General features: G+C 52.2%; 1 protein-coding gene across 1 annotated transcript in view; it reads left to right on the forward strand.

Annotated features, from left to right (window-relative positions):
• Nucleotides 1-682: 682 nt before the first annotated feature.
• Nucleotides 683-27,696, forward strand: part of PLCG2 (phospholipase C gamma 2) — a 134,757-nt gene continuing 107,743 nt past the window's right edge. The window contains exons 1-2 of the mRNA XM_075995816.1: nt 683-813; nt 6,914-7,153. Of these exons, the coding sequence (XP_075851931.1) occupies nt 6,961-7,153 (193 nt within the window). The 5' untranslated portion in view covers nt 683-813; nt 6,914-6,960. The remainder of the gene's footprint in view (nt 814-6,913; nt 7,154-27,696) is intronic.

Consider the following 27,696-nt stretch of genomic DNA (forward strand, 5'->3'; position numbering starts at 1 on the left):
ATAAACCACCTTTAAAAACCAGTGTTTTGGTTTTGTACTTAAATATTTTTGGAGTGAAAATTACCTCTAAAGTAATATATGACTCCAACAAAAATAAAATTTTATTGTAAAAAAAAATTGCTTCATGAAACACAAGAAAAAAAATACAATATCTCCTAAAGAACAAATTAGATTCTTCTCCCCAGGAAAATGGGAGATCAATTGTCTGCGGTTCTTTGTTCCTTAGGACAACCTTTGGGGCTGGCACTATGTTGACCACGTTACACGGATGGGGAAACTGAGGCTGTAGGTGTTTAGGTGGCCTGCCTTAGCTGGTAAGAGGTGGTCTGACGCCAGCGCGGTCTCAGTGACGACTTCCAATTAGGGCCATGAATAGTTAACCCCGGGTGGGTGATTGTGTGGAGTATATTAACTACACGTGCAGGGCGGTATGCAGGAGGCGCTCCATAAATGCTACGTTATTGGGGAATTCTGGCTGCACCTGGCCCAGTGGACTCGGGCTGCCTCAGTTTCTGCCTGTGCGCGCAGAGACGGGGCCCCAGGCCTGGGCCGCCCCGCGGCGGGGAGGGAGACGGGCGCGGGGCGCTGGGCGCCCGGAGAGGCGGGCGGGGCCGGGTCCGCCCCGGGGCGGGCGGCGCGGGGGACGGCCCGGCGAGTCACGTGGCGCGGGCCGCGGCCGAAGCAGAAGTAGCGAGCGCGGGCGGGGAGGAGCGAGCGGCGGGGGTGCCCGAGCCGGGACCGGGCGGCTGCGCGCGGGACCCCGGAGCCCGGACCCGCGGCGGGCGGGCGGCTGCGCCCCGGAGCCCCGGCCAGGTGAGTGGCGCGGCCGGGCGGGACCTGCGCCCCGGGGTCCGCGCGCGGGCTGAGCTGGTGCGGGGGACCTGCGCCCGGGACAGGCGGGCGGGCGGGCAGCGGCGGGGCGCGCCGTCGGGGCCCGCGGTGCCCAGGGCCCGGCTGGCGACGACCAGAGTCCTGGCCCGGCCGCTGGCCACTTCCTCACCCGGCGCCGGCGCGCCTGTCGGTGCCGTGGGGCGGTCCCGGCTTCGAATGCGACCCGGGAGGAAGCGGCGCGGCTCGCGGTCCGGGGGGCGCGCGGGCGCCGGCGTTCGGAGCGCCCCTGGCCGGGCGGTGCCGCGGTCCCCCCGGCGCCTGTGCGCGCCGAGCTCGCCGGCGCCGGCCGCGCCACTTCCCCGTAGCACACAGGTGGCCGCGGGCGGGCGCGCGGGGACAGACGGCGCGGGAGCCGCAGCCTCTGCCCGGCTGCGCTCGGGGCGTTTGCAGGCTTGTGTGCGTCTCTGCGTTCTCCAGGTCATGGTTTGGAGTCCCCGACGGGTCATTACCCCCTGGAGGAAGAATTCGAGTTACGGATGTGCCCGTTGGGCAGCGGGGCCGGGTCTCCGGTTGTCCGGGTACCTGGTCTTGCACTAGAGTGGGCGAATGGGCGAATGCGGTGCGCGGGGCAAGGGGTGGCCGGACGCGGGGAAAACGGGTTGGCTCCTCCGTCAGAACTTAATTTGAATTTCAGTTCCATCTGTGTGACCCCGGGCTAGTTGAAGTGTCTTTCTGAGTGTCAGCCCCCCACCCCCAGCCCGATACTGGAGCCACGGGGAGCCCATTTTCCAGGGCTGTGTTGAGAATTGGGGCTTATCCATGGAAAGGGTGCCCAGGCAGTTCTTTATTTTGTAAATTTTCTTTTTCTTTTCTTTTTTTTTTTGGGGGGGGGGGCGGGACAGTCTCCCTTTGTTGCCCAGGCTAGAGTGAGTGCCGTGGCATCAGCCTAGCTCACAGCAACTTCAAACTCCTGGGCTCAAGTGATACCACTGCCTCAGCCTTCTGAGTAGCTGGGACTACAGGCACGAGCCACCATGCCCGGCCAATTTTTTCTATGTATATTAGTTGGCCAATTAATTTCTTGCTATTTTTATAGTAGAGACGGGGTCTTGCTCTTGCTCAGGGTGGTTTCGAACTTCTGACCTTGAGCAATCCGCCCGCCTCAGCCTCCCGGAGTGCTAGGATTACAGGAGTGAGCCCCCCCCCCTAACCCTAACCCCCCCCCCCAGGCCTGTAAATTTTCAATGTTTTTGTTTTTTAGAGAGAGGGTCTTGCCCAGGCTGCAGTGCAGTGGCACGATCATAGCTCACTGCAGCCTCGAACTCCTGGGCTGAGACCATGCGCCTTCTGAGAAGCTGGGACTGTGGGCACTCCCACTAGGCCTGGCTAATTAAAAAAAAAAAAAAAAATTTTTTTTTTCTGTAGGGATGGGGTCTCCCTATGTTGCCCAGACTGGGCCCCTCAAGCGGTCCTCCCGCCTTGGCCTGCCAAAGCACTGGGGTTACAGGAATATGAGCCACCACTCTGGGCCCCGGCAGTTCTTGAACCTCTGGTTAAAGGGCCCCAGGCACAGGCCATCATCCTTAGCTACCATTCTGCAGGGAAACCTTCCAGAACTTGGGGGTCCATGTGGGCCTCAAGCGGTTACTCCTATTACAAAGATATGTGCGTCACCTGTGCAGCTTGTGGCAGGCGGTAGTCTGGGCTTGGTTGATGTGTCAGTTACCTAATGACCTGCGGCCACCGACCCCTCCCCAGCAGCTGGAGGGTGGGAAGCTCCTCTGGAAGAGGCAGGGCAGGGGACCCCACAAATACCCTTTTCGCACTCATGGAGTGGAGTCAGTGGAAAACTTCTGGGGAGAAAACAGTTGGAAAACAACTTGTTAATTTAGGAAACAGTGAAAACACAAAAATAAAAGCTTATCCATTACGTCACCGCTTGACATAAAGTCAGGTGAGCCCTCTGCCCTCTTCTAGCCTCCAATAGTAACCACTGTCCTGGGTTTATAAGAACACAGCCTTTCTAAAGATGTAACTCTAATATATTCCTTGGTTTGCAACTCTTTTTTTTCACCTACTGTCTCATAAATCTTTCCGGATCAAATTGCTTATAGATCTTATTCTTTCTGAGCTGCTGAGCATTCTTTAGTATGTGGGTGACATAATTTATTTTAGGGATCCCCCAAATTGATGAATAGGTGACTTGTTTTCTTTTTTAAAAAAACAAAAACAAATATTGCTTCCATGGTTTTGTATTACACATGTGTTTGTGGGTGTCTTTCTGCACATGTGTGATTGCTGGTCAAACCATATACACCCGTTGCATTTTTACAGATGCTCATAGGTTACCCTAAAAAGGGGGGGAGACCAATTTACACTACTATCCCTGCAGTGACACCGTTCCTTTGCAAATATGTGCTCCCCCCACCGTGCTGCAGGGCGGGTGTAAGGTGGAGTGATAAATTCTCTCCATTCCTCGCAGGGGCAGTTACTGCTCAAGGATTCAGCTGTGCCGCGTTTTAGCAGAACTGTTTAGTGGGGTTTGGGATGAAACCCTGCACTGCCCTAATGTGCGAAGAGCACCGAAGGGACAGACACATCCTGGTTTTCTGGTTTTGCATTTTTGTAATCACAGGAGTTTCTCTTGAAGGAGAAGGACATGAAATGCACAAATGGCAAAACCCCTTATTAAATCTCAGCCACGTTCGTATTGACACGATAAGTCATTTTACAGAATTACCCACTGAGGATGGGAAACAGGAACAAAAAAGGGATTTCAAGGTTTCAAGGCTATTTCTTTCTTTCTTTTTTTTTTTTTTCTGAAAAAGCAGAAGCAAAATGGAAATTGCTATGATGGCCAGGGCCCTTCCGTGGGGTCAAGGCCTCGGGGAGACCTGCTTGCCCGAGTTGCTAAAGCATGGGGCTCCGGAGGCCTGAGCTGGGAGCTGGCTGGATTTTGGTGGTTGACTCCAAGGACCCTTTGGCCGTGAGGGTCTGTTTCTGTTTGGTGACAGGCAGCACCAGAGAGCTGGTGCCTGTGGTTGAGCTGACCCATGGGGCTTCTGAGCTGGAAGTGAGTGACATCCCAGGTTAAGCTCAAGTCCCTCCCAGAGCCAGGGTTGGAAAGAACTGGGGACTCTCCTGCCCTGTCCTGGTTTCCATTTAATTGGGGGTGTCGCGATAGGGCTGGTGTTTCCTCCTCGTGTGCTGTTGGACGTTGGCCTGGACACCTGGGACCTGGGGACGCTAGAGGTGCGGGCCGGGGGCAGTCAGTGTAGTGAATGGCTTCGGAGTTGGGATCAGGCTCAAATCCTGTTTCTGCCCCTTTCTAGCTGTGTGTGACCTTGGACAAGTCCCCTCACCTCCTTTGTGAGAGCCAGAGGCTGCCAAATGAGTTGATGTGTGGCCAAATTCTGCCAGGGGATTCTGGCCCCATAAAGCAGGTGCTGAAGGTTTGGGGGCTTGGGACTCAGATAAGCGTTCTGACTCTTGTGCTGCCACTGGTCTGTATGACCTTGGTCAAGTCATTTCACCTCTCAGGACTTCGCTTTTCCCCTCTGGTATTTCTCATTGAGACAAAGGAGATGGACCTGGCATGGCAGTAGCTTGGCACCTGGGGAGGGTCTGCTAAGCAGCTACTTTGCAAGGATGAGATGGGCCAAGGGCACCTTGGTCATCCCTGTGTCCTGGGTGGTGGTCAGCAGGTCGTTTTAGATTCTCTGGACGAGATACCTTTAAGTCTCAGCAGAGTTTGGCTCACCCTGCTCGTTCTGGCCTTTGCTCAAGCCAGTCCCTCCTGCTTCATCTTAAGAGTGAATGCAGATGCCCATTTCTCCCCATGGATGCTCTTTCTGGGTATCTAAGTGCTCAACCCTGGTGCCTTTGGGATGGGTGCATGGTGGAGGGAGGAGGGGCAAGGGGCGTGGCCGGGCCTTTCCTCACTCCCCCTCATTTGCATCCTGGCCCTGCCCCCAGTGCCTGGCATAGCCTTGACAGTTGACGAATGTTTTTCACCCATGGCTGATTAGTGTTACCTGAGGCCCTGCTACGTGCTGCAGGCTCTGTAGACATTGTAGGTTTTAGCCCTTCCAGCAGCCCCTTGAGGGCATTTTACCCCCATTTTACAGAGGAGGAAACTGAGGCCCAGATTTTGAGCAACTTGGCAGGAGGTTGAGCCAGGCTGGAAGTGCAGGCAGCCCTGCTGAACACTTGCCCTTCACTTCTGGATCTTTGGAACTGGGAGACTTCTCTCTAGTGCTACTATGTAACCTTGGGGCTACAGTGTAACAACTCGTGGTATCCAGAGGGGTTTAAATGCAGAAGAGGGGATAAGAAAGATACATAGTGGCCAGGCCCAGTGGGTGCCTCACGCCTGTAATCCTAGCACTCTGGGAGGGCGAGGCGGGAGGATTGCTTGAGTTCAGGAGTTTGAGGTTGCAGTGAGCTGTGATGATCCCACTGCATTCCACCCAGGTGACAGAGTCAGACTCTGTCTCTGCAGGGGGCGGGAGCGGGAAGATACACAGAACTAATGATAGGAACAGTAACAATAATAGCCAAATCTGAGGAGTGCTGATTTGTGTCATTGTTTTAAGGGCCTGAGATATGTTATCTTATTTAACCCTCAAAAGTGGACACTGTTACCTTCTTTTGCTGGAGTGGAAATTAGGCCCAGAGGGTTAGGTGATTCTTGTGGCAGCTGTAGCCTCGCTGGCCAGGCAAGCCCTGGTGGTTTAGCTCCAGACAGAGCCTGAGAAGCCCCTTCACTCTCAGCCCCATCGTAGGGGCACACAATGTGTGTTTGGATATTTGGGAGGCAGGTTAGTGGAGCGGTGCAGAGTGGGGGCTCAGGGAGCTGCTGTTGGGCTCTTTTTTGTTTTGTTTTATTTTGAGACAGAGTCTCACTTTGTTGCCCAGGCTAGAGTGAGTGCCATGGTGTCAGCCTAGCTCACAGCAACCTCAAACTCCTGGGCTCAAGCGATCCTCCTGCCTCAGCCTCCCGAGTAGCTGGGACTACAGGCATGCACCACCATGCCCGGCTCATTTTTTCTCTATATATATTACTTGGCCAATTCATTTCTTTCTATTTATAGTAGCGACAGGGTCTCAAGCTGGTTTTGAACTCCTGACCTTGAGCAATCCGCCCACCTTGGCCTCCCAGAGTGCTAGGATTACAGGTGTGAGCCACCACGCCTGGCCTGAGGCAGGGTTTTGAGCAGAGGACTTACATGACTCGATTCATGTCCTAAAAGGATCCTTCTGGGTGCTGGTCTGAAAATGGACCCAAGGGGGGGGGCCAAGGCACAATTGGGGAAAACAGTTGGCAGGTGATTAGAATAATTGGAGTATGAGATCCTAGGAAGAGCCAGCAAAGCTGTGAGATGGGTTAGGGTCTGTATCTGCTAATGCACTGGATGAGGGCAGAGATTTTGGGCCCATGAAATCTTGCAAATATCAACCACCCACCAGAATGAGCAGCGCTCAAGGGCGCTCCTGGGTGCTGGGCATCGCCCTAGGTGCTTTGTCGTGACATCGCACTTTGGACTTCCTGTACCAGCAACCTACACCAGGGTTGGAACATTTCCTGCCCTTCTGGCTTCATTTCTACACGCGGGAATCAATTGCTCAGGTCTCCGTGGATAATTCTGAAGTTTTAATTTTCTTATTTTTTTCTGTGCCTGATTTTGCTTAGGAAGTGAAGGGAGGGTTGGAAATCTCTAGGCAGGATAGCAAAGGATGCTGGTGGGGGTGGGGTGGGGTCTGGGAGCCAGCCTGGGCTGCTTTGGCTATTCAAATATGCTACGGGATAGAAGCAGGTGTGGAGAGAGGGAGTCACTGCCAGGCTGGGGTGATTTGGTTATTCAAAGCCCAGGTAACGGTTAGGTAATCGAGGCCAGGGGCTCCTCCCACACACCTGGACTTCCATTTAAACCTTTGTGTTCTTCTTGCCACTGGAACCATCTCCTAAAACTCACCCTGACGTTCATGAGACAGGAGTCTGCCTCCTGAAGTCCATGCCCTGTTAACCAACCCTCCCTCCAGTTAACTAAAGTCAGTTCACTCCTTCCTTCTGCCCTTTCAGCCTCGTGACTTCTCCTGACCCCTTCTGCCTCCCTGGAGTGGCTGACCATGACCGCCATGGTCAACGTGGATGCCCTTCCGGAATATGAGAAGAGTCAGATCAAGAGAGCCCTGGAGCTGGGGACGGTCATGACCGTGTTCAGCTTCCGCAAGTCCACCCCTGAGCGGAGGACCGTCCAGGTGATCATGGAGACGCGACAGGTGGCCTGGAGCAAGACCGCTGACAAGATCGAGGGCTTCTGTGAGTAGCTGCTGGGCAGGGCGGTGTGGCCCATCTTCCTGGGCCCGGGCCTGAGCTCTTCTCACCTTCCTGTGTCAGTCATTACTGGAGTTGTTGGTCTGATGTGTTCTTCTAGTCTTCTGAAAATGAAAGTGCTGTCACTTTGTGTGGGTCTCAGGTGGGGGGACGTTCAGCCAGGAAAGCTCTGGTGAAATAGCATTCAGGCAGCTCGTCTGGGCTGGCGGGTTTGTTCCCTGTCTGGCAGCATCAGGGTTTTCTGGTTCCCAGGGCTGGTCAAGTTTTCTGCCCTCCTAGGTGCTCACTGGCCTGAGCTTGCAGGAACTCACAGATTGGTAGCCAAATGCCTGTTGTGTGTTACTGCAGGTGACAGCAGCCAGAGGCCTCTGCGTTCATCTCCAACCAAGTGCTCAAGCCGTTGAATGTTTTGTAGCTTTCACGTGAAGTTCTGGTCCTGGTGGAGGTGTCTTCCTTTTCCCATGTCCTCCAGGTTGGGCCGTTGGCTCAGTTCCTGAAGTTTCTAAAGCTTTTTAACAAACAGAGTAAGGGCATTTAAGCAACTCTTAGTTGTAAAGACTTGCTTTAATTTGTATTTATTTGTATTATTTTTTATTTATTTTTTTGAGACAGAGTCTTACTTTGTTGCCTAGGCTAGAGTGAGTGCTGTGGCGTTAGCCTAGCTCACAGCAACCTCAGTCTCCTGGGCTCAAGCGATCCTCCTGCCTCAGCCTCCTGAGGAGCTAGGACTACAGGCATGCGCCGCCATGCCCGGCAAATTTTTTTCTATACATTTTTAGTTGGCCAATTAATTTCTTTCTATTTTTAGTAGAGACGGGGGTCTCGCTCTTGCTGAGGCTGGTTTCGAACTCCTGACCTTGAGCAATCCTCCCGTCTCAGCCTCCCAGAGTGCTAGGATTCCAGGCATGAGCCACCACACCTGGCCGACTCACAAATATTAATAAGTGTTTCTCTTCCCCAGCCCTTAACCCATGCTCCAGAGGCAAGCTCACTACCATTTCTTTCATCTTTCAGAAATAATTTATGCTCATGTAATGCGTGTTTTTTAAAAAAACACAAATGGGGACTTCTACATACACTTCTGCACCTTGTTTTTTTTTTTTTTTAATAATCTTTGGGCTTGTCTCTTATAAACACACATTGATCTGCTTACTCTTTCATGGCCACGTCACATACAATGGCAAGTGGCTGCAATGGGGCAGTTTAACTCCAGAGATGGACATTTCGTGCCATTTCCAGTCTTTTGTTCTTAGCGGAAGCAACCATCTTTGCACTCTCTTAGAATACATTTTGAGATATAATACGCACATTTTACATACACTTCACCCATTGTACACTGCACGTGCAATGCGGTGGTTTTAGTATATTCAAAAATGTGTGCAAGCACCCCCACAATCCATTTCAGAGTGTCCTTGTCACCTCAAGAAGAAACCCCATACCCTTTGGCCACCACCCCTTGCCCAGGCCCTCTGCAACTGTTCATCTACTGTCTCTCTCAATTTCCCTGTTCTGGACATTTCATATAAATGGAATCATAGGTGACCTTTTGTGACATAATGTTTTTATCATCCACTTTGTAGCCTGTATCAGAATACAGGCAGCATCTGGCAGCTGCCAGAATGTCCTTTATATGGCTGAAAAACATGCCATGACACGGGCAGACCACAATTTGTTTATCCATTCATCTCTTGCCGGCCCCTTGGGTGGTTTCTACCTTTCGGCTCATATGAATAGGGCTGCTGTGGACGTTTGTGTGCAAGTTTTTGTGTGGTTGTTTGTTTTCTATTTCTTTTGGGCATATACCTAGGAGTGAAATTGTGCTGGATCATGCTCCAACTCTGTTTAATCATTTCAGGAACTGCCAGACTGTTTTCCTAAGTGGCTTCACCGTTTATATTCTCACTGGCAACCTAGGAGGGTTATCCCTGCCTTGTTCTTTTATGTACACGTGTAGCTATATCTGATGGATAATTTCCTAGAAGATGTATTTCTTTTATTTTTATTTATTCATTTATTTTTTTGAGACAGAGTCTCACTTTGTTGGCCCAGGCTAGAGCGAGTGCCATGGCGTCAGCCTAGCTCACAGCAACCTCAAACTCCTGGGCTCAAGCGATCCTCCTGCCTCAGCCTCCCGAGTAGCTGGGAACTACAGGCATATGTCACCGTGTCTCATTTTTTCTATATATATTAGTTGGCCAATTAATTTCTTTCTATTTATAGTGGAGACGGGGTCTCGCTCTTGGTCAGGCTGGTTTCGAACTCCTGACCTCGAGCAATCCGCCTGCCTCGGCCTCCCAGAGGGAGCTAGGATTACAGGCGTGAGCCACTGCGCCCGGCTGAAGATGTATTTCTGAGTTAAAGGGTATGGCATGGTCTAAGTTCACAGGGGGGTTGGCAGCACCCGGCGAAGGGGGTTGTTCTACTTAGTGCTTCAGCCATGAGGTCTGAGAGTTCTCACCCCCCTACATCCTCATCCACCTGCGGGGAGGGGGGAGGGTGCTGCACTTGGCCATTCACCGGTGGACTCAGGTGGCTTGGTGTCATGCTTGATTGCTTTGTCTTACCGTGGGTGAGATTGAGCAGCTTTTGCAAGGTCGCTCCTGGCTTCAGGGCCAAGTGGGTCTCCGATGGCACGGAACCAGAACCCCTGCTTTGAGATGTCTGTCTGGGGGCAGCTTTCCTCCCAGTTTTGCAGTTTTGTTTGCATTGGCCACACTCGACCTCCCGGGTGGCCCCGAAACTTATTGCAGCTGGGGTGGGAGGGAAGTGGGGGGACAGGAAGCAATGGCAAGTACAGGTGTGCCATGTCTCTTGCTGATCTGCAGGTCCCAAGCCTGCCTGGCGATCAGAAACACGTAGGCACGGGGGCCTTTTATGAAATAATAGTACAGGGCATTGGCACCTTCTCCTGAAGCTGGTTCTGATGGAGATGGGAGTGAGACAGGATTTTGGCTGGAGACCCGTGCCCTGTAGCTCTCCCCTTCGGTCAAGTCCTGTCATTTTACGTTCGTTCCATCTGTTCAGCCTCCTTGTTTCCTCCATCCTCCCCCTGGAGTGACTGAGGGTGAAGACCTTCCAGCACTTAGGCCGGGACTCAACAGGACAGTAAGCCCCTCGGGTGACCCTGCCAACGAGCCAGTTGTCACACACACCGCTTGCGAGATTCTCTTTTTCTCCCCCGCCCTTGCCCCCATTTGAATGCCGGCTCTCAAATGAGGGTTCAAAGTGCTGGGCACACAGCAGTAACTAAATGAGATTCAAATCCTCAGGGAGCCTTTTTGTTTTTATTAGGTACAAGCAGTGCGGGGCTTGATCCCCAGCGCCACTTGATGAGCTTGGCTGCGTGACCTTGGGCAAGTCACCTCCGCGCTCTGAGCTTTGATTCTCATATCGGGAGAACGGGGGTGACACTGGTGTCCACCCCACAGGGTTACGGGTGGGAACAGAAGATGAGTAGGTGTCTCGCAGGCCCTGACACGGGTCATTGCACGTGATGGGCACCCGGTCGGTGGGAACTGTTGTCACCATCCCTGCTGTCACTGACAATCATAGTCTGGCTCATCTTTTAGGGATATAAAGCTTTGCATAGGGGGTCGGACTTTACCTGGGAGGGTGGCAGGTTTGCAGAAGAGGGATGTCGCGACTGCATTTGGACTTTTGACCCTGCCGTGGAGGTCCTGTTTGAGATGGGGGTGTTTGTAAAGTGACTGTAAAAGCCAAATTGGGGATAAAGAGCTTACAACGGTACTGCCCCCACCACCTTGGGAGAGCAGGCCTTCCGCCCTGGGAGGGGACTGCTAGTGCCTCCTGCTGTGAAGGGTGGCACCTGGAGGGAACCCCCCAGCTCTGGGTACTTCCTTATGGGGTTCTAGTCGGCAGAAACTTGCTGGTTGCTGCAGGGTCTGCAGAGGGCATGAGAGGAGCATGAGAGTGTGGTTTTGGGGTACTCGGCAAGTGGCGTGTGACTTTTGGACAGGTGTCACAAGTCCCATGCAGGCCTGGGTGAAAACCCTGGATCCCAAGGTGGAAAGCTGTGAGTGGTTCTTAGTGAGGATGATTTTATCTCCCCCCCCGGGGTGAGGGGCATTGGGCAGTGTCTGGAGACATGTTCGGTTGTCACAATGGGGGGGGGACAAGGTGCCACCGGCATCTCGTGTGTGGTGGCCAGGGACGCTGCTGAACATGATACAATGGCACAGGACAGCCCCCGCCACAAAGAGTAATCTGATACCAAATGTCAGTCGTGCTGGGGTTGAGAAACTGCTCTAAGGTCATGACTCTGCTTTGCTTAGAGCTATACAGTGTTGCTGGGTAAAATAGGGTTTTGCTTTGAACCTTGTGGTGATGGAGCTGTCTCATGTGCTCAGCACACATTTGCCATCATACTGGGTGCTAGACTCCACTGAGACAGAGGAGGAGGGATGGGGTCCCTGCTGGTAGGAGAGGAGACGGACTCGGGAAGCAGCCCTTGCGGGATTGCATGATTAGTACCATGGGAATTGTGTGTGGGGGGCTTTGCACCAGGTGTAGTATGAAGAGGGAAGGATCTCGTCCATGTGGGTGTGGGGCAGATGGTGGGGAGTGGGGGCCTCATAGTGGAGGAGCTGCCTGTGTGGAGAGTGACGGAGGGCTTTGCCAGGGGGCCAGCAAGGATCGGTGGGTCCCATTTAATATGAACGAGTGGATTTATGGGTCAGAGGTCTGGGCAGGGCTCAGCTGGGTGGTTCTTCTGCTCTTCGTGGCCTGGACTGGGGTCATTTGGTGGTACTCAGCTGGCACATCACCTGGCCTGGAAGGTTCCAGAATCTTTACTCGCACAGCTGGTGGTGATGGCTGGAAGACCGGGCTCCGCTGGGACAGTTGACCCAGCGCCGACCACGTGGTGGTTTCGGGTTGAAGAGTCCGGGGCAGAAGCTGCAAGGCTGCTTATGACGTAGCCTCAGATGTCCCAGAACGTCACTTGCACCAGCTCAGGTTGAAGGAAAGGGAATTCCCCTGTTAGACAGGGAGTGGCCTGCACATACAAAGTGGGAGGCAACTGATGGCAGCCAGCAGGTGCCAGGCTGCTGCACGAACACGCAGATGCTGGATCCGGACTTGGGGTTCAAATCCCTGCTCTGCCGCCTACTGGAGGTGTGACCAGAAGCAAGTGATTTTTAACCTCTCTGTGCCTCAGTTTCCCTGCCCATCAAATGAGATAACAGTACTTCCTACCTTATTGGGCAAGAATTAAATGGATCTTAGGTACTTTTTTTTAATATATATGTGGGAAATATTGCATCATTGAAACTTAATAAAACAATAAAAGCAAAAAGTAGAGAGCCACTGGGAGGGACCCCCAGGGCCTGGCCTCTGAGAGAGACGACTGTGGATCGTGACCCCACGCCGCCTTACCTCCTGGCCTTCGGGCTCCCCGTTGCTGTCCAAGGGTGTCGGCTAAGCTGTTGCTAGAATTCTTTCCATCCTGGCCCTCTGCAGGCTGAGTTAAGGAGCCGTGCGTCTCTGAACGCAGGGCGGGGCCGTGGAACTTGCGGGCAGTGCTGCCTACGTGGGTTTCCTGCCCTTGCCACGGGTCCTGGCCCGGCAGTCTTCGGGTCGAAAGGGGCCCGGGCCGGGGCCTTCCTGAGTTGAGCCTTAGGCGTCCCCTGACGTCTCGTCCCTTTGGGAGGCCCGGGATGTGTCTTGGGATCCGCCGTGGTGCCGCCTACCTGAGGTCTAGACGGGGCAGGCGGTGGCGATGGGGCCTGGACCGCGCCCACCTCCAGTGAACGAGCTTCTCACCCTGACGTTTGTACTTCTCGCTTGGGTGTGTTTTCTCCATCGGCTTATTTTGGGCAAGTTGCGGCTGCCCAGGAGCGAGGGAATCTCCAACACGGGAGCTGTTTGCCTGGCTTTAGGCTCCTGGGTTGCCCGCCAGGTAGTAACAGCAGGATTCATCCCGTGGATGAGAGCCGCTTCCGGCGGATGCTCACCGGGTCCGTGTCCCCGTTAGGGCACGTCCAGTGTAACGGCTCGTGAAATCCCCACGAGCGACCCTGCGAGGCAGGAATTGTCCCCGCTTCGTTTAAGGGCAGACTCAGTTTTTGGAGGATGAGGTGACACAGCCAGGAAAGGGCAGAGCTGTACTTTGAACTTGTTCTGTCTACAGTCGGAATCTCACGTTGTCCTCCCTCCCTGCATTGCTTTCTTCTCCTAAGTGACCTCAACGATGTTTCAGTTGTGCGTGTGACAGAGAAACACCCCGCCTGGGACCTTCCTTTCGGCTTTCTTTGTCGCAAGAGGAGGGAAACACGTTCATTACTTTAGCTTTCGGAGGACATGCTCTGCTGGGTGCCGGGGACACCGGGAGGAAGGAGACTTCGTCCCTCTCCAGCGGGGAGATGGGACATGCCGGGAATCGACCAGGAGCGCAGTGTGGGAAGGTGCCAGTGGGGCCAGGGTGGCGACATGGGGTTTTACAGGGTCTTGGCTCATTCTGAAACCCATCCCTGGACTTCTTTCCATTAAAACCGTGAATATTTTTGGAAGCTGTTATTTTATCCAAATGTCTTTGAGACAATGAAGAAGTAGGTGTCTTCTCACTGGCATCCCCCTAAGAAGAAATCCGTCGTCTGAAAGTGGTCCCCAAGCTCCTGTGGGCCAAGCATCGCATCAGAAACGAGACTCGGCCAGTGGCCCCCGGTGTCCGCAGACGGGCTTATTTTGCGGGTGTACGTGTGCGGCGTTGTATACGAAAGCTCAGACTCCAGAGCCGACTGCCCGAGTTCAAGTCCCAGCCCTGCCACTTGGTGGAGGTGTGACTTCGGTCTTCTCAGATCACCTTTGTGTGCCTCCATTTCCTCATCTGTAAAATGAGGAGGATGGAAGAACCTGCCCCACAGGGCTCTTGGGAGGGTGACACGGAGCAAACTGCTTCGACAGTGCCGGGCACAGAGCATGTGCTCAGGTATCGCCTGCTCTTGTTGGTGTCACCTTCATCATCATCATCATCATCAACAGCAACAGACGTAAAGGGCAATGACATTGTGGAAAAGACGAGATATTAATAACTATTAGACCTTCCATTTGCACAGTGACTTTCCTTCCTGCACCCAGTGGCTCGTCCTGCCCCCTCTCTGCGACATGCATCCTCCGTGTTGGAGCCTGTCACTTGGGTGAAAGATCGAGTTGACGTTTTTTATTCCCGATGGTGACACAGCCCTGCTCTCATGCTGGGTGGTGGAGGAATTGGTTTGTCTCGTTATTCAGGGTCGTTTCACATCCCTGGTGGTGATCACCAGTCTGCTTCGGGGTTCATTCCTTTGTTGATTTTGCAAATACTCAAGGAGGACCTGGTGTGTGTCGGGCTATCACTGCGTTTGTCACTGGGGATAAAGTGGTGAGCAAAGACAGCGAAGGTCCCCAGAGGAACTTACAGTCTCGTAGAAGAAGTCAAACTGACACATTCAGTTGTTTTGGGTTGCGATGGGTGCTAGGAAGGCAAGACACAGGACGCTGTGACAAGGGTAAAATCAGCCGGGGGTGCTGTTTTAGCCAGGGCAGGCCTCAAGACAGCCTTTCTGTAGAGGTGACATTGGAGCGGAGACTTGAAGAGTGAGAGGGAGGGAGCCATGGCAAGTTCTAGGGGGAGAGCATTTCACTAGCAGTGGGCATAGCAGTAAAGCTTCCGCGTCAGTCAGGATGGGCTAACTTTAGTAACAAGTTATTTCTTGATAGGATACAAGTTTACCTCTCACTCAAGTCATGATCCTGTGGGATTGAGGGGTGGGACTCTGTGCTGTCTGGTGGCACCTTTATTCCCTGAGGTATCGAGGCCACCACAGGATCCTCCGTCTGGCCAGCATGTGGAGGAAGAGGAAGAGTGGAGGATGGCTCAGGAGGTTCTTATGGGGGGGGGCTGGAACTGGTGAGCCTCTTTCCTGCCGCCTGCCATTGGCTGGAACTTGGCACGTGACTGACTGCAGAGGATGCTGGGAAACACACGTGCTCTGCCGAGTGCCAAAGAATAGGATGTGGGTTTGGTGGCCATCCTTCTAGGCTCTTCCGCGGCCCCAAATTTTGGGGGGGGGTGTTGCAGAGGCAGCTGTAGGTGCCCACTGAAGGCTCAGAGAGAGAATGGTCGCAAGGGTTCGGAGGTCTGGGGGGGTCCAGGATAGTGACAGCCTTCCCACTGGCCCCGTGGCGAGGTGAGGCAGCAAGCTGATGGCACTGAGGACCCTCCCACTCTGTGACGAGAGCCACTGGCGGTGGCGTCTCCCTTACACAGGCCTGGCCTGCCTGCCTGCCCTCTTAGGGCTCCTCTCTCAGCTGCAGCCCTCCTGTCCTCTGTCCCCACACCTCGGCTCTCCTTTGCTGACGCATCAGCCGTGGCTTTGGCCTCCCAGTGTCCCAGCGACGGACGCTCAGAGGGGCCTCCTCTCGGCCACATCTTTTCTTTTCTTTTTTTTTTTTTTTTTTTTTTGAGACAGAGTCTTGCTTTGTTGCCCAGGCTAGAGTGAGTGCTGTGGCATCAGCCTAGCTCACAGCAACCTCAAACTCCTGGGCTCGAGTGATCCTTCTGCCTCAGCCTCCCGGGTAGCTGGGACTACAGGCATGCGCCACCATGCCCGGCTAATTTTTTTTTTTTTATATATATATCAGTTGGCCAATTAATTTCTTTCTATTTGTAGTAGAGACGGGGTCTCGCTCTTGCTCAGGCTGGTTTTGAACTCCTGACCTTGAGCAATCCGCCCGCCTCGGCCTCCCAAGAGCTAGGATTACAGGCGTGAGCCACCGCGCCCGGCCTCGGCCACATCTTTTCAAGCTACCACGTGTGGATTGGCTGCTTTGGGGACCAGCGTCCTGTGGCGTGGTCACCTGTGGCTGGGCTCAAAGTCACCCGTTAGAGAACACGGGCTCCTTCAGGGCTTGTGGGCGGGACTGGGTCCCTGCCATGGGTGAATCGTCCCCACCAAAATGCATCTGTTGAAGTCCTAACCCCCAGGGCCTCAGAAGGTGAGCTTATTGGGAAATAGGATCTCTGCAGGTGTAATTAGTTAAGATGCGGTTATTTCAGAATAGGGCGGGCCCAGTCCAATGCCCGGTGTCCTTATGAGAAGAGGAGGGAAAGGCACACGGGGGGAGAAGGCCGAGTGGAGGCAGAGGGTGGAGGAATGCCACCCTCTGTGAGTTCAGGAACGCCAGGGGTGCCCGGATATTGCCAACGCCAGCAGAGACACGTGCAACCGAGTCTCCGCCAGAAGGAACCGACCTTGCCAGCCGACCTCGCCAGCACTCCAGAACTGGGACGACACATTTCTGTTGTTTAAGCAGCTTGGTGTGTGATGTTTTTGTTTGTTTGTTTGTTTGTTTGTTTTTTGTTTTTGAGACAGTCTCTGTTGCCCAGGGTAGAGCGAGTGCCGTGGCGTCAGCCTAGCTCAAAGCAACCTCAAACTCCTGGGCTCAAGTGATCCTCCTGCCTCAGCCTCCCGAGTAGCTGGGACTGCAGGCATGCGCCACCATGCCCGGCTCATTTTTTCTATATGTTTTTAGTTGGCCAATTAGTTTCTTTCTATTTTTAGTAGAGACAGGGTCTCGCTCTTGCTCAGGCTGGTCTCGAACTCCTGACCTTGAGCGATCCGCCTGCCTCGGCCTCCCAGAGTGCTAGGATGACAGGCACGAGCCACCTCGCCCGGCCCGTGATGCTTTGTTTATGGCAGCCCTAGCATACGGACTTCCTTTGAAAGGGCCCTGAGGGCAAAGGGGCGACCCCCATGAGGGACATACACCTCCGGCCATGGATATTACGGCCAAGTTGGAGTTTGGCATAAAGGAATATAACAGCCCTTTATTCCGATTGCCCTGTTATTTCCTGGCTGTGTTGGTGCTGGCCCCTGGTCCCTGATAAGAGGGAACATAACGTAGTGGTTACGCGTGGGAGGGAGCGGTTGTTTCTGGAAATAGCGTGGAGCCCTGGGAACGCAGGTGCGTCTCACTTTGTGTCCCCCGACTCCCTAATAGGTTTCCGCGTCAAATCTCTCGTGGATCGTGGTCGCCGAGGGAAGGGTCTGTGCAAAGACGCCCCATGGTGAATCCTCTCGAAAAGAAAATGATCCCCACCCCACCCCCTCAATCTAGCTGTGATATAAACGTGGGTTTCTGCACACCAGGCTGGTCAAAGTGACAGGTCCCGTGTTGTCTCAGGAGAGACTTCAGTGCTGTGCAGCTTGGGGTTGAAACCGGAAATGCTGGTGCTGACTTACCTGCTTTCAAGCAAGCCTGACCTTGGGCCCAGGGCCTGGTAGTTGTCGCCTGCACACTGAGCTCCGAGGCCGGGACCCGTCTGTCCTGCTTGCCGGTGGGCACGGCCAGCACCGAGCGCATACCTGGCAGGTGTTCCCCGGACAAACTGGGGAAGGGACCCAGATGCTATCTCAGCCTCGGTCCCCCTGTTTCTCCCTGACCGTGGCAGTGTCTGGGGTTCAGATGGGGCACCTCTGTACCAACTTCCTCTTCTGCCACACGTCTCGGTTCCAGCCTTGGCCCTAGCACTCGCTCCCTGACCTCGGGCCTTCTACTCGGCTTCTTTGAGCCTCGGTGTTCTTATCTGTAAGATGGGTAACGGTGGAGCTCACCTCCCCACTTAGATCACAGTGAGGATTATATTTGTACATGCTTGCAAGGTGTGTGCTGTGTAGCTAGCACGGCGTGCCTGCCGGCCGTGCTGCCTTGGTGGCCTGGGAGGTGGCAGGTGCCTGTACCGCTGTGTGCACGGGTGGGGCTGAGGTCTAGCCTGCACGGGCAGGGAGCGGGGTCTTCCTCCTGCTCTGCTGTGGCACACAGAAGGGCCCTATTGGGGTTAAGGTCCTTGGACCCGATCCTGGGTGTAGACGGCAGCCCAGCTCCTTCTGTGAGGCTTGGAGGAAGAGTGTCAAGAGGGCAGTGGCGAAGTTCTGGAAACAGACTCGGTGGCGATACCAGTTCAGAGCTGAGGGCCCCTCGCCATTGCGGCACCATTGGGAAGAAGCTGTCAAATGCTGCTCTCATCTGACGCAAGTTGTCCTGGCGGCCATGGGTGGGCGTGAGTGTTCGTGCGTGAACTATCTGTGGGTGTGAAGGATTGCATTCTCAGAAAGAAAGAAATGGGAACTTACTAATTTGTAGAATGGAAACTGGCCAAGTTAGGCAAAGCGTGGAGAGAGCAAATGCACCAGGAAGAGGAGACCCTACAGAGCTCAGAGGAGGCGGAGGAGGTGGCTGTCCCCACCAGCCGGTCTCAGGACTTGGGGGATCCTGCTGCCTCCTCCCTCTGCTGGTTCTCTGCTCCTGCTCAGGCTGGATTTCACTGGCCAGGTGTCCCTGCTCAGCACTCCCGGCCCCTGCAGGCTGTCCCTGGCCCGCCACCAGCCTCTGCTGGTGGGACCAGCCCCCACACCAGCCGGGGCCGTGGCTGGAGGAACACCTGTGTCCCTGGAGAGGCAAGAAGGGCCCGAGCCCCGGGCAGCTGAGGGACAGACGTGCCATCTTCCTGTTTAGAGAGCTCTGAGCTGCTCCCCTCTCATCCTGCTTCTTTCTCCTAATTAAACCTATTCTTATTTTCCCCCTCGTTATAGAAGTAATGTGCATTCATTAGTAGAAACATTTAAAACTGCAACTGAGTGAGGAAAACAACCCCTGAGCCCCCCACCAGGAGGAACATGGTAGCACTTGGTGGACCCCTCCAGATATATATGCATATTTTTTTTGCAAGACAGATGCATTTTCACAATATGCGATCCTTTCATGATATACTTTAGTAATCTGTCCTTTTTATTTTGTGCTACCTTGTGACCATCCTAGTGTTATTATTTTGAACTGTTTTAAGCGTTGAGGTTGGTATAGGAAATAGGACAGACACCACGTACCCAGGAGCCCCAGGCCTCTAGCGTCTGACTGCTTCGGTTCAAATCTTGGCTCTGCTCCTTACAGGACTTGTGACGATGGACGAGTTATTTAGCTTCTCATCACACCCATCTGTAAAGTGGGATGATAGTGGGGCCCGCCTCACTGGATTCACAGGATTAGGGGAGTTAATTATGTCTCACGCTTTGGGATGGTGCCTGACAAATGTCCCAAAGCACCCAGGCACGAGTTAGCTGCTGTTGCTGTTACTAATATTATTATTATTTTTTGAGACAGTTTCACTTTGTTGCCCAGACTAGAGTGAGTGTCGTGGCGTCAGCCTAGCTCACAGCAACCCCAAACTCCTGGGCTCAAGTGATCCTCCTGCCTCAGCCTCCTGAGTAGCTGGGACTACAGGCATGCGCCACCATGCCTGGCTCATTTTTTCTATATATATTAGTTGGCCAATTAATTTCTTTCTATTTTTATAGTAGAGACGGGATCTCGCTCTTGCTCAGGCTGGTTTCGAACTCCTGACCTCGAATAATCAGCCTGCCTCGGCCTCCCAGAGTGCTAGGATTACAGGCGTGAGCCACTACGCCCGGCCACTAATATTATTAATAATAGTATTTCTGTGTACTTTGTGGTAGGCAGAACAAAGGCCTCTCACTAGAAAGATGTCCACATCTTAATCCCTGGAGCCTGTGAGTGTTACTCTCTGTGGGAAGAAGCTCTCTGCAGACATGATAGGATGAAGGGTCGTGAGATGGGGACATTATCCTGGGTGGACGTGATGCAATCTCGTGGGTTTTTATGAGAGGGAGGCAGGAGGGTCGGAGTCAGAGGTAGATTGGGAGCTGGTGCCTTGCTGGTTTTGAACGTGAAGGAAAGGACCATGACTCGAGGAATGCAGGTGGCTTCTAGAAGCTGGAAAAGTTAAGGGAACTAATCTCCCCTGAGGGCTCCAGGAGGAACTAGCTCTGATGACATGTTGATTTTAGCCCAGTGAGACCCAATGAGTTTTGAATTTCTGACCTCCAGAACTGAAAGGTGATACATTAGCGCCAAGCCACTACATTTGTGGTAATTTGTTATAGCAGCAGTACAGAGCTGATACTGTCTCTTCACCGGCTTATTAGACAAGTTGTAATATTGGCTTTGGATCTTTTTTTTGTTTTTAATGACTAAAATATAAATACAGTTGAGTCTTCATGAGAGACCAGTATCGTGATTTAATAATTATCATTCCCACGCATTTTTTTTTTCTGTTTCAAAAAATTTTCATCTATGATTAACATATATGTTTTGCAGGTCTTTCCATAAAAGACACTGCCTGGCATACATCCTTCGAGAAATTTGCGTTATTTTGCTTGGCATTGTTTGGGAGGCTGATCCATGTTGATATCAGTAGCTTTATTTTAATCGCCACGTGTGATTTCGCTCAAGTACGTCATGGTAGGCTGATCTGTCCTTTTGCTGCTAGACACTGAGGTGGTTTCCAATTGTGGGAGTCTCCATTCCAACAAATGTGTCTCCCATATGGTTTTGAATGACTATAGATTTTCATCACATTTTTTTTTAAACAACCACAACAAAAAAATAAAGTAGGAACCTTATTTTTTTAACTCCCCAAATAAGGTGGAAACCTTACTTTTGGGATACTATGTAGTTTCATATGTTCCTATGTCAAACATTGATCTTGGGAACATTTTTACAGCTACATTTTAGGTGTAATTTTGGTGATTTCCATAGGATACGTTTGTAAAAGAATTTCTAGGGGGAAGGAAAGGTGGTGTGGTGGGCGTTGGGTAGAGTGTTCTGTTGGTCCCCAGGAAGGTGGCACTGATTTGTACACCCGCCCTCCTCCCTTGCTAGCGACTGGGCATCCGCTTTTACAGACATGAGACTCACAGGCAAAGACAGGGTCTTGTGAGTGTGGTCTGTGCCTCCCTCTGACCCCGGCTTGGGGTTTATTCCGGCATGGGCTGTGGATCTCACCCCTGCACCAGCATGACTGTCGGGATGGTGGGAAAACTTTGGAGCCCTCACTGTGGGCTGAGGCTGCCGCTGCGCCTCTCACCTAATCCACACGGCAACCCCAGGAGGCTGCGGGCTTCTCGATGGGAAATCTCATGTTGGGGAAGTCAAATAACGTTTCCAGGTTGGCAGGTGGGATTTAATTCCAGGTATCCTGACTGCTCAGCCCATGCATTTCAGGCCAAATTCCGTCGTTCGAATTGGGTGACACTCAAGCATAAGGCTTTGAGTGGCCTTCTGTTTTGAAGTTGGTTCTAAAAACACATGGCTATGCAGAATTGCTGACCAGAGTTTGGCCTGGAAGGAAAAGACTAGAAGCTGGTTCCTTAGCTTGGGTGGTGTCTTGTTTAGCTTTATGCTGCTAGCTTCTGGCGCCAGGTACCTCCAGGAGATGCCCGACAGATGTGTGTCGAATGTGTAAGTACCACTTTGAGCTGCTACTTTTTTTTTTTTTTTTTTTGAGACAGAGTCTCGCTTTGTTCCCCAGGCTAGAGTGAGTGCCGTGGCGTCAGCCTAGCTCACAGCAACCTCAAACTCCTGGACCCAAGCAATCCTCCTGCCTCAGCCTCCCGAGTAGCTGGGACTACAGGCATGCGCCACCATGCCCAGCTAATTTTTTCTCTATATATATTAGTTGGCCAATTAATTTATTTCTATTTATACTAGAGACTGGGTCTCGCTCTTGCTCAAGCTGGTTTCGAACTCCTGACCTCGAGCAATCCGCCCGCCTCGGCCTCCCAGAGTGCTAGGATTACAGGCGGGAGCCACTGTGCCCAGCTACTTTTTTTTTTTTTTTTTAGAGGAGGAATTTATAGATTTTATATTCATTTTTTAAAACAATAGCTTTATTCAGCAATAATTCACATACCATATAATTCACCTACTAAAGTATGCAGTTCAGTAGTTTTTAGTGTTATCCAAAGATGTGCAAACATTATCACAATTTTAGAATGTTTTTTAACATTCTCCCCTAAATTCTGTACCCTTTAGCAGGCACCCCTACTCCCCCCCACCCATGGCAACCATGAATCTACTTTCTGTCTCTGTAGATTTGTCTGTTCTGGATATTTAATGTAAATGGGTTCACACCATATGTGGCTTTTTGCTTTCTGACTTCTCTCACTTAACATAATGTTTTTGAAGTTCATCCATACTGTAGCATGTATAAACACTGCATCCTTTCTATGGCTGAGTAATATTCCATTGTATGAATAGACCACTTTTTTTTTTTTTTTTTTGTATTATAGCGACAGAGTCTCACTATGTTGCCCAGGCTGGTCTTGAACTCCTGGGCTTGAGCAATCCTCTTGCCTCAGCCTCCCAAAGTGCTTGGGATTACAGCTGTGAGCCACCGTGCCTGGCCTTAGAACATATTTTGTTTATCTGTTCATCATTTGATGGACATTTAGGTTGTCTTCTCTCTTTGGTTATCGTGAATAATACTGCTGTGAACATTTATGTACAAGTTTGTGAATGCGTTTTCATTTCTCTTGGCTGTGTACCTACGTGTGGAATTGCTGGGCCATCTGTAACCCCTTTTAATCATATAAGGGCCTGCCAAGACTGTTTTCCAAAGCACTTGCTCCATTGACATTCTCACTACTGTGTATGAGGGTTCCCACTGCTCCATAGCCTTGCCAACACTTGTTACTATCTGCCTTTTTGATTGTAGCCCCACTAGAAGGAGTGAAGTTGTATCTCACTGTGGTTCTGATTTGCATTTCCCTAATGGCTTGTTGCTCTGTTTTAAATAGAACGCATTGTGTGATTTTTAGTTGATATGATGATGTCCTTCTCAGCACCAGCTTCCTGTGGGCAGGGTCTTACCTGTAACTTCCTTTTAAGCTCTGCCCTCTGCCCAGGCTTGGTGCTCACTATAGGGTGGGCAAGTGAGGACACTCTGGGAATGTTAGCATGAAGCACACGGGCATGGATTAACAGCGACGTGCTTCCTGGCTTGAGTCTAGAACCATAAATTTTAACCATTACTTCTGCTTTTTCTGGGGGACAAAGGGACCCTTTTTGAAAGTGGCAACCTGTCTTGGTTTCATTTGCTGATGTTTGGGTTTCTCCAAATATTTCAGTGAAGTATAGCACAGATTTTTTTGTGATTTCAAGATTTAATGCCCCAATCCAGGGTGTCCCTATTTTAGTGACCCTTTTCACAGCACCCTGGAAATGCCTACTTGCTCCTAACTGCTTCCTGTTTGGCCACCAGCCACCTGCTAAGAAGAGTTGGGAGAAATGACATTGGGAAGTGCTGCTGGCACCAGGATGGGGGAGTATATTTGAAATTTTGGGAGCGCCTTGAAGGCATAGTAATTGTCGCATGTACTGAGCATCTGTCACGTGTCAGCATGGTGCTGGGCACTACGGGCATGTATGTATCTGTGAAATCATGTGTACTGATATTCACGTGTAGTGTCTAGTCATCACAATTAGCCTGTGCGCTTTGCTGCTTTGACTGATTAATAAAGTGAGCTTGAGTGACTGGCCCAAGGTCCCCAAGCATTTTGGACAAATGACATCATTTTTCCCCAATCACCGTGTGCCAAAAAAAAGCCTTTAGGTTAAGAGATCGGAAAGACAAACCACAGACTGGGAGAAAATGTTTGCAAAACATGTAGCTAATAAAGGACTGTATCCAAAATAGACAAAGAACTCTAAAAACTCAACGGTAAGAAACAACCCAATTAAAAAGTGGGGAAATGATCTCACTCCCCCTTCCCTTGACCCCTGCTTTCCCCACCCATTGCTCCATCCTGCGGTGCCCAAAGCCGGCTGCTTCCGGACCAGGGCTGTCCCCTGGAGCTACGACATGAGCCACCGCATTCACTAAGGTAAAAAGAAAGGGGTGAAACTGCTTTAAACAATGTATTACACTTAGTGTATCCAAATAGTATTATTTCAACATGCATACAATATAATTATTAATGGGGTAGCTTGCATTCTTGGATTTGGTCTGGGTCTTCAAAATCCAGTGTGTATTTTATACTTAACAGCACATCTTAGTTTAAACCAATTCAATTCCAAGTGCTCTGCAGCCACCCTACTGGACAGCACAATTCTAGAATACTCCTCTCTTCTCCTCTGTATTACCTGCTTCCTTGTTCTGCAAGCAGCAAAGGTGTTCTCCATGTGGCAGGTGCTATGATTGTCAGGACATTGCTCCCTGCTGGGTGAGGTCAGATGGCTTTAATTTCCCACAGAGACCAAAAATGAGTCATTGTGCACGTCCCCCGGCTTTGCTGTCTGCCGGGGCATCCGCCCTAGATCTAGGCGTGATATCTCCTTGCCGGGCCTGAGCGTGCAGTTCCAGCGGCACATTGCTGGGTCATCGCTGTGGACCTCTGTCCTGGGGGTCGCCTGTGTCCCAGGCAGTGCTGCTCAGCTTGCAGCCGGGTGGGCGTCTGTGCTCCTTGGGAGTCTCGAGTCTGCACCTGTCACATGGCTGTTGGACAGCCAGTCTGCAGACCCGTGGTGCAGGTTCGTGACTTGCCTTGCAAATTGTAACTGAGTGGATCATATGTATGTGGAAAGAAGTAGAGTACCAGGTAGGGGACCATGAGGGTCGGACGTGGGGTTGGGCATGGAAGCCCTCACTGAGCAAGTAGCATGTGACCACAGACCTGGAAAAGGTGAGGGGTGGGCTGTGTGGACACATGGGGAAGCGTGTAGTTGGCATAAGGAATGGCTGGGCAAAGCCCTTGAGATGGGGCATCCCTTTCCCTCCCATAAATTTGAGATCTTGGTGTTTGTCCAGACATAGCAAAAAAAAAAAAAAAAAAAAAAAAAAAATCAGTGCCCTTCCCTTCCCCATCCTCCGGTTCTGTGGTTTCTCTTCCTAGAGACGACCGTCACTCTGTCCCTGGGGTATCCTTCCAGAACTGTTCTGGGCAGGTGCACGCCCGCAGGATTACGGATCCTTCCAAAGGATAATAATCCTCCTGGGCTCCTTTGTCTTTGAGTGAAAGAGGCCAGTCCTCGCTGGGACCCTGACGGGGAGGTGAGCAGCCTGCTAGGAAGCTTTCCCGACTGAGTTCCTCTTTGGTTTTCTTTTAATTGCAACTTAATTCATGTAAAATTCATCCTTTCCAGGTACAATTCGGTGGTTTATGGGATATTCACAGAGTTGCGCAAGCATCACCGTTATCTAATTTTAGAACATTTTCATCATCCCCAAAAGAAACCCTAACCCCATCAGCAGCCATTCCTCATTGCCCCCGGTGCCCCCAGTCCCCGGGAACTGCTCGTCTGCTTCCCTTCTCTGTGGATCCGCCTGTTGTGGACATTTCATGTGAACGGGATCATGCAATATGTGACCTTCTGTCACTCAGCAACACAGTTCCAGGTTTTTCCATGTGGCACCATGTCATCACTTCTTCATTCTTTTTGTTTCTTTGTTTGAGACAGGATCTCATTCTGTTGCTGTGGTGTGATCCTAGCTCACTGCAGCCTCAAACTCCTGGGCTCAAATCATCCTCCAGCCTCAGCCTCCCGAGTAGCTGGGGCTGCAGTTGCGTGCCTCCGTGCTCAGCGAATGTTTTCCCATTTTGTTAAAGAGACAAGATCTCTTGGCCGGGCGCTGTGGCTCACGCCTGTAATCCTAGCTCTTGGGAGGCCGAGGCGGGTGGATTGCTCAAGGTCAGGAGTTCAAAACCAGCCTGAGCGAGACCCCGTCTCTACTATAAATAGAAAGAAATTAATTGGCCAACTGATATATATATATAAAAAAAATTAGCCGGGCATGGTGGCACATGCCTGTAGTCCCAGCTACCCGGGAGGCTGAGGCAGAAGGATCACTCGAGCCCAGGAGTTTGAGGTTGCTGTGAGCTAGGCTGACGCCACGGCACTCACTCTAGCTCGGGCAACAAAGCGAGACTCTGTCTCAAAAAAAAAAAAAAAAAAAAAGAGACAAGATCTCCCTATGATGCCCAGGCTAGAGTGCCGTGGCGTCAGCCTAGCTCACAGCAACCTCAGACTCCTGGGCTCACGGGATTCTCCTGCCTCAGCCTCCCAAAGTGCTGGGATTTACAGGCATGCGCCACCACACACGGCCTCTTCATTCCTTTTTAATGACTGAATAATACTCTACTGTATGGATAGGCCACATTTTGGTTATCCATCATTGGTTGATGAAGAGTTGGGTTGTTTCTACCTTTCGGCCATTATGAATAGTGCTGCTGTGAACATTCGTGTATAGATTTTTGCGTGGACGTGTTTTCCTTTCTCTTGGGTTTGTATCTAGGGGTGGAACTGGGGGCCCGTATGATAACCTTTTGTTTCGCCTTTCGAGGAACTAGCAGACTGCACCATTTTGCATTCGTCAAGACCCTCCTGGCTGTTTTGGAGGTGAGCCCCTCCCCTTAACCTTGAAGGGAATGAACCCTTGACGATTTGAGGTCAGAATGTCCAGGTGACCCTGTTGGAGAGAGAGACGGGAGGCTCCTACTGCAGTGGGCCACGTGGCCCCACACTGACAGCCCTGGGTTCGAATCCCAGGTCTGCCACCTACCACCCCTGTGACCTTGAGCAAACCCTTTGACCTCCGCTGACCTCTGCTTCCCCTGCAAAGCGGGGTCATCGCAGCGTGCTGGGGCGGCTCCCGTGAGATCCGGGGAGAAGCGAGCTCCGCGAGGTACCCGGCGTGCTGGAACCACCCGATGGGAGGTTAGTGCTGGTGAGGGTGGTGACATCCGCCAGGCATTTTAGACACAAGCCTGCTTACCTCTCCCTAAAACATTCCTCTAAAAAATTATACCCCCATTCTGTGAGTGAGGAAGGGGGGTGGGAGTTTGTCCTGTGTGGCTCTCGGAGTGGAAGGGAAGGCAGTGCCTGGCCGGGCCCTGGTCTCCCCGAGCCTGCTAGTGATTCAGTGATTCAGTGATTTTGTGGTTTTGTGGGACAGAAGCTTTCGTGGACGCTGGTGGTGCCTGAGCTTGTGATCCCGGCACACACCCTTGTGCATGGCAAGCTGCTTGCTACAGACACCTGCGCCTGCCGGCCCGTGGCGCCGGACAAACCGAGCATGGTGGGGAGCGGACAGCTCCAGAGGTGGCCGCAGCTGGATGGGAGCCGGTGGATCAGCACCCCAGCTCCCTCACCCGAGGTCAGGACCAGCGCGGGGCAAGTTCTGCGCCTGCTCCCAGGGTCCCCCCGTGGGTTAATGACGGGAGTAACGACGGGCTCGGTGACACACCTTTTCCCTGTCCCCTTCCCTCTCACTGCCTTGTTCCCTGGCCAGTGCGTCCTGGGATTCCCTCCCACACGGGCACCTTGCACCTGCATCCTGGTCTCGGGGTCTGTCTCTGGGACACCCGGACGAAGACAGAGACCCCCTTAGGCCCCGAGTCAGGAAGCGCGTGGACTAGAGTCGGGCCACTCCAGAACTCACTGTCCTCTCTGCCCCCCACAGCATGTGTGCATGTGTGTGTGCATGCATCTCTCTCCTCTTGCTCCCGATCAGTCAGTCTTGTCACTGCTGTCCTGGTCCCAGAGAGAGACAGTTCCTGATGGCCCAGTCACCATTGCCTTCAGCAGAGTCAGGATGAGTTTTATTGGTAGGGTCAGAAGCGAGCAGGAGCAAGAAAGAGAATTTGCTGGAACGTGCGGCTGAGAGGGGCGCTACCCCC

The sequence above is a fragment of the Microcebus murinus genome, chromosome 20, assembly GCF_040939455.1.
Source record: "Microcebus murinus isolate Inina chromosome 20, M.murinus_Inina_mat1.0, whole genome shotgun sequence".
Lineage (NCBI taxonomy): Eukaryota > Metazoa > Chordata > Mammalia > Primates > Cheirogaleidae > Microcebus > Microcebus murinus.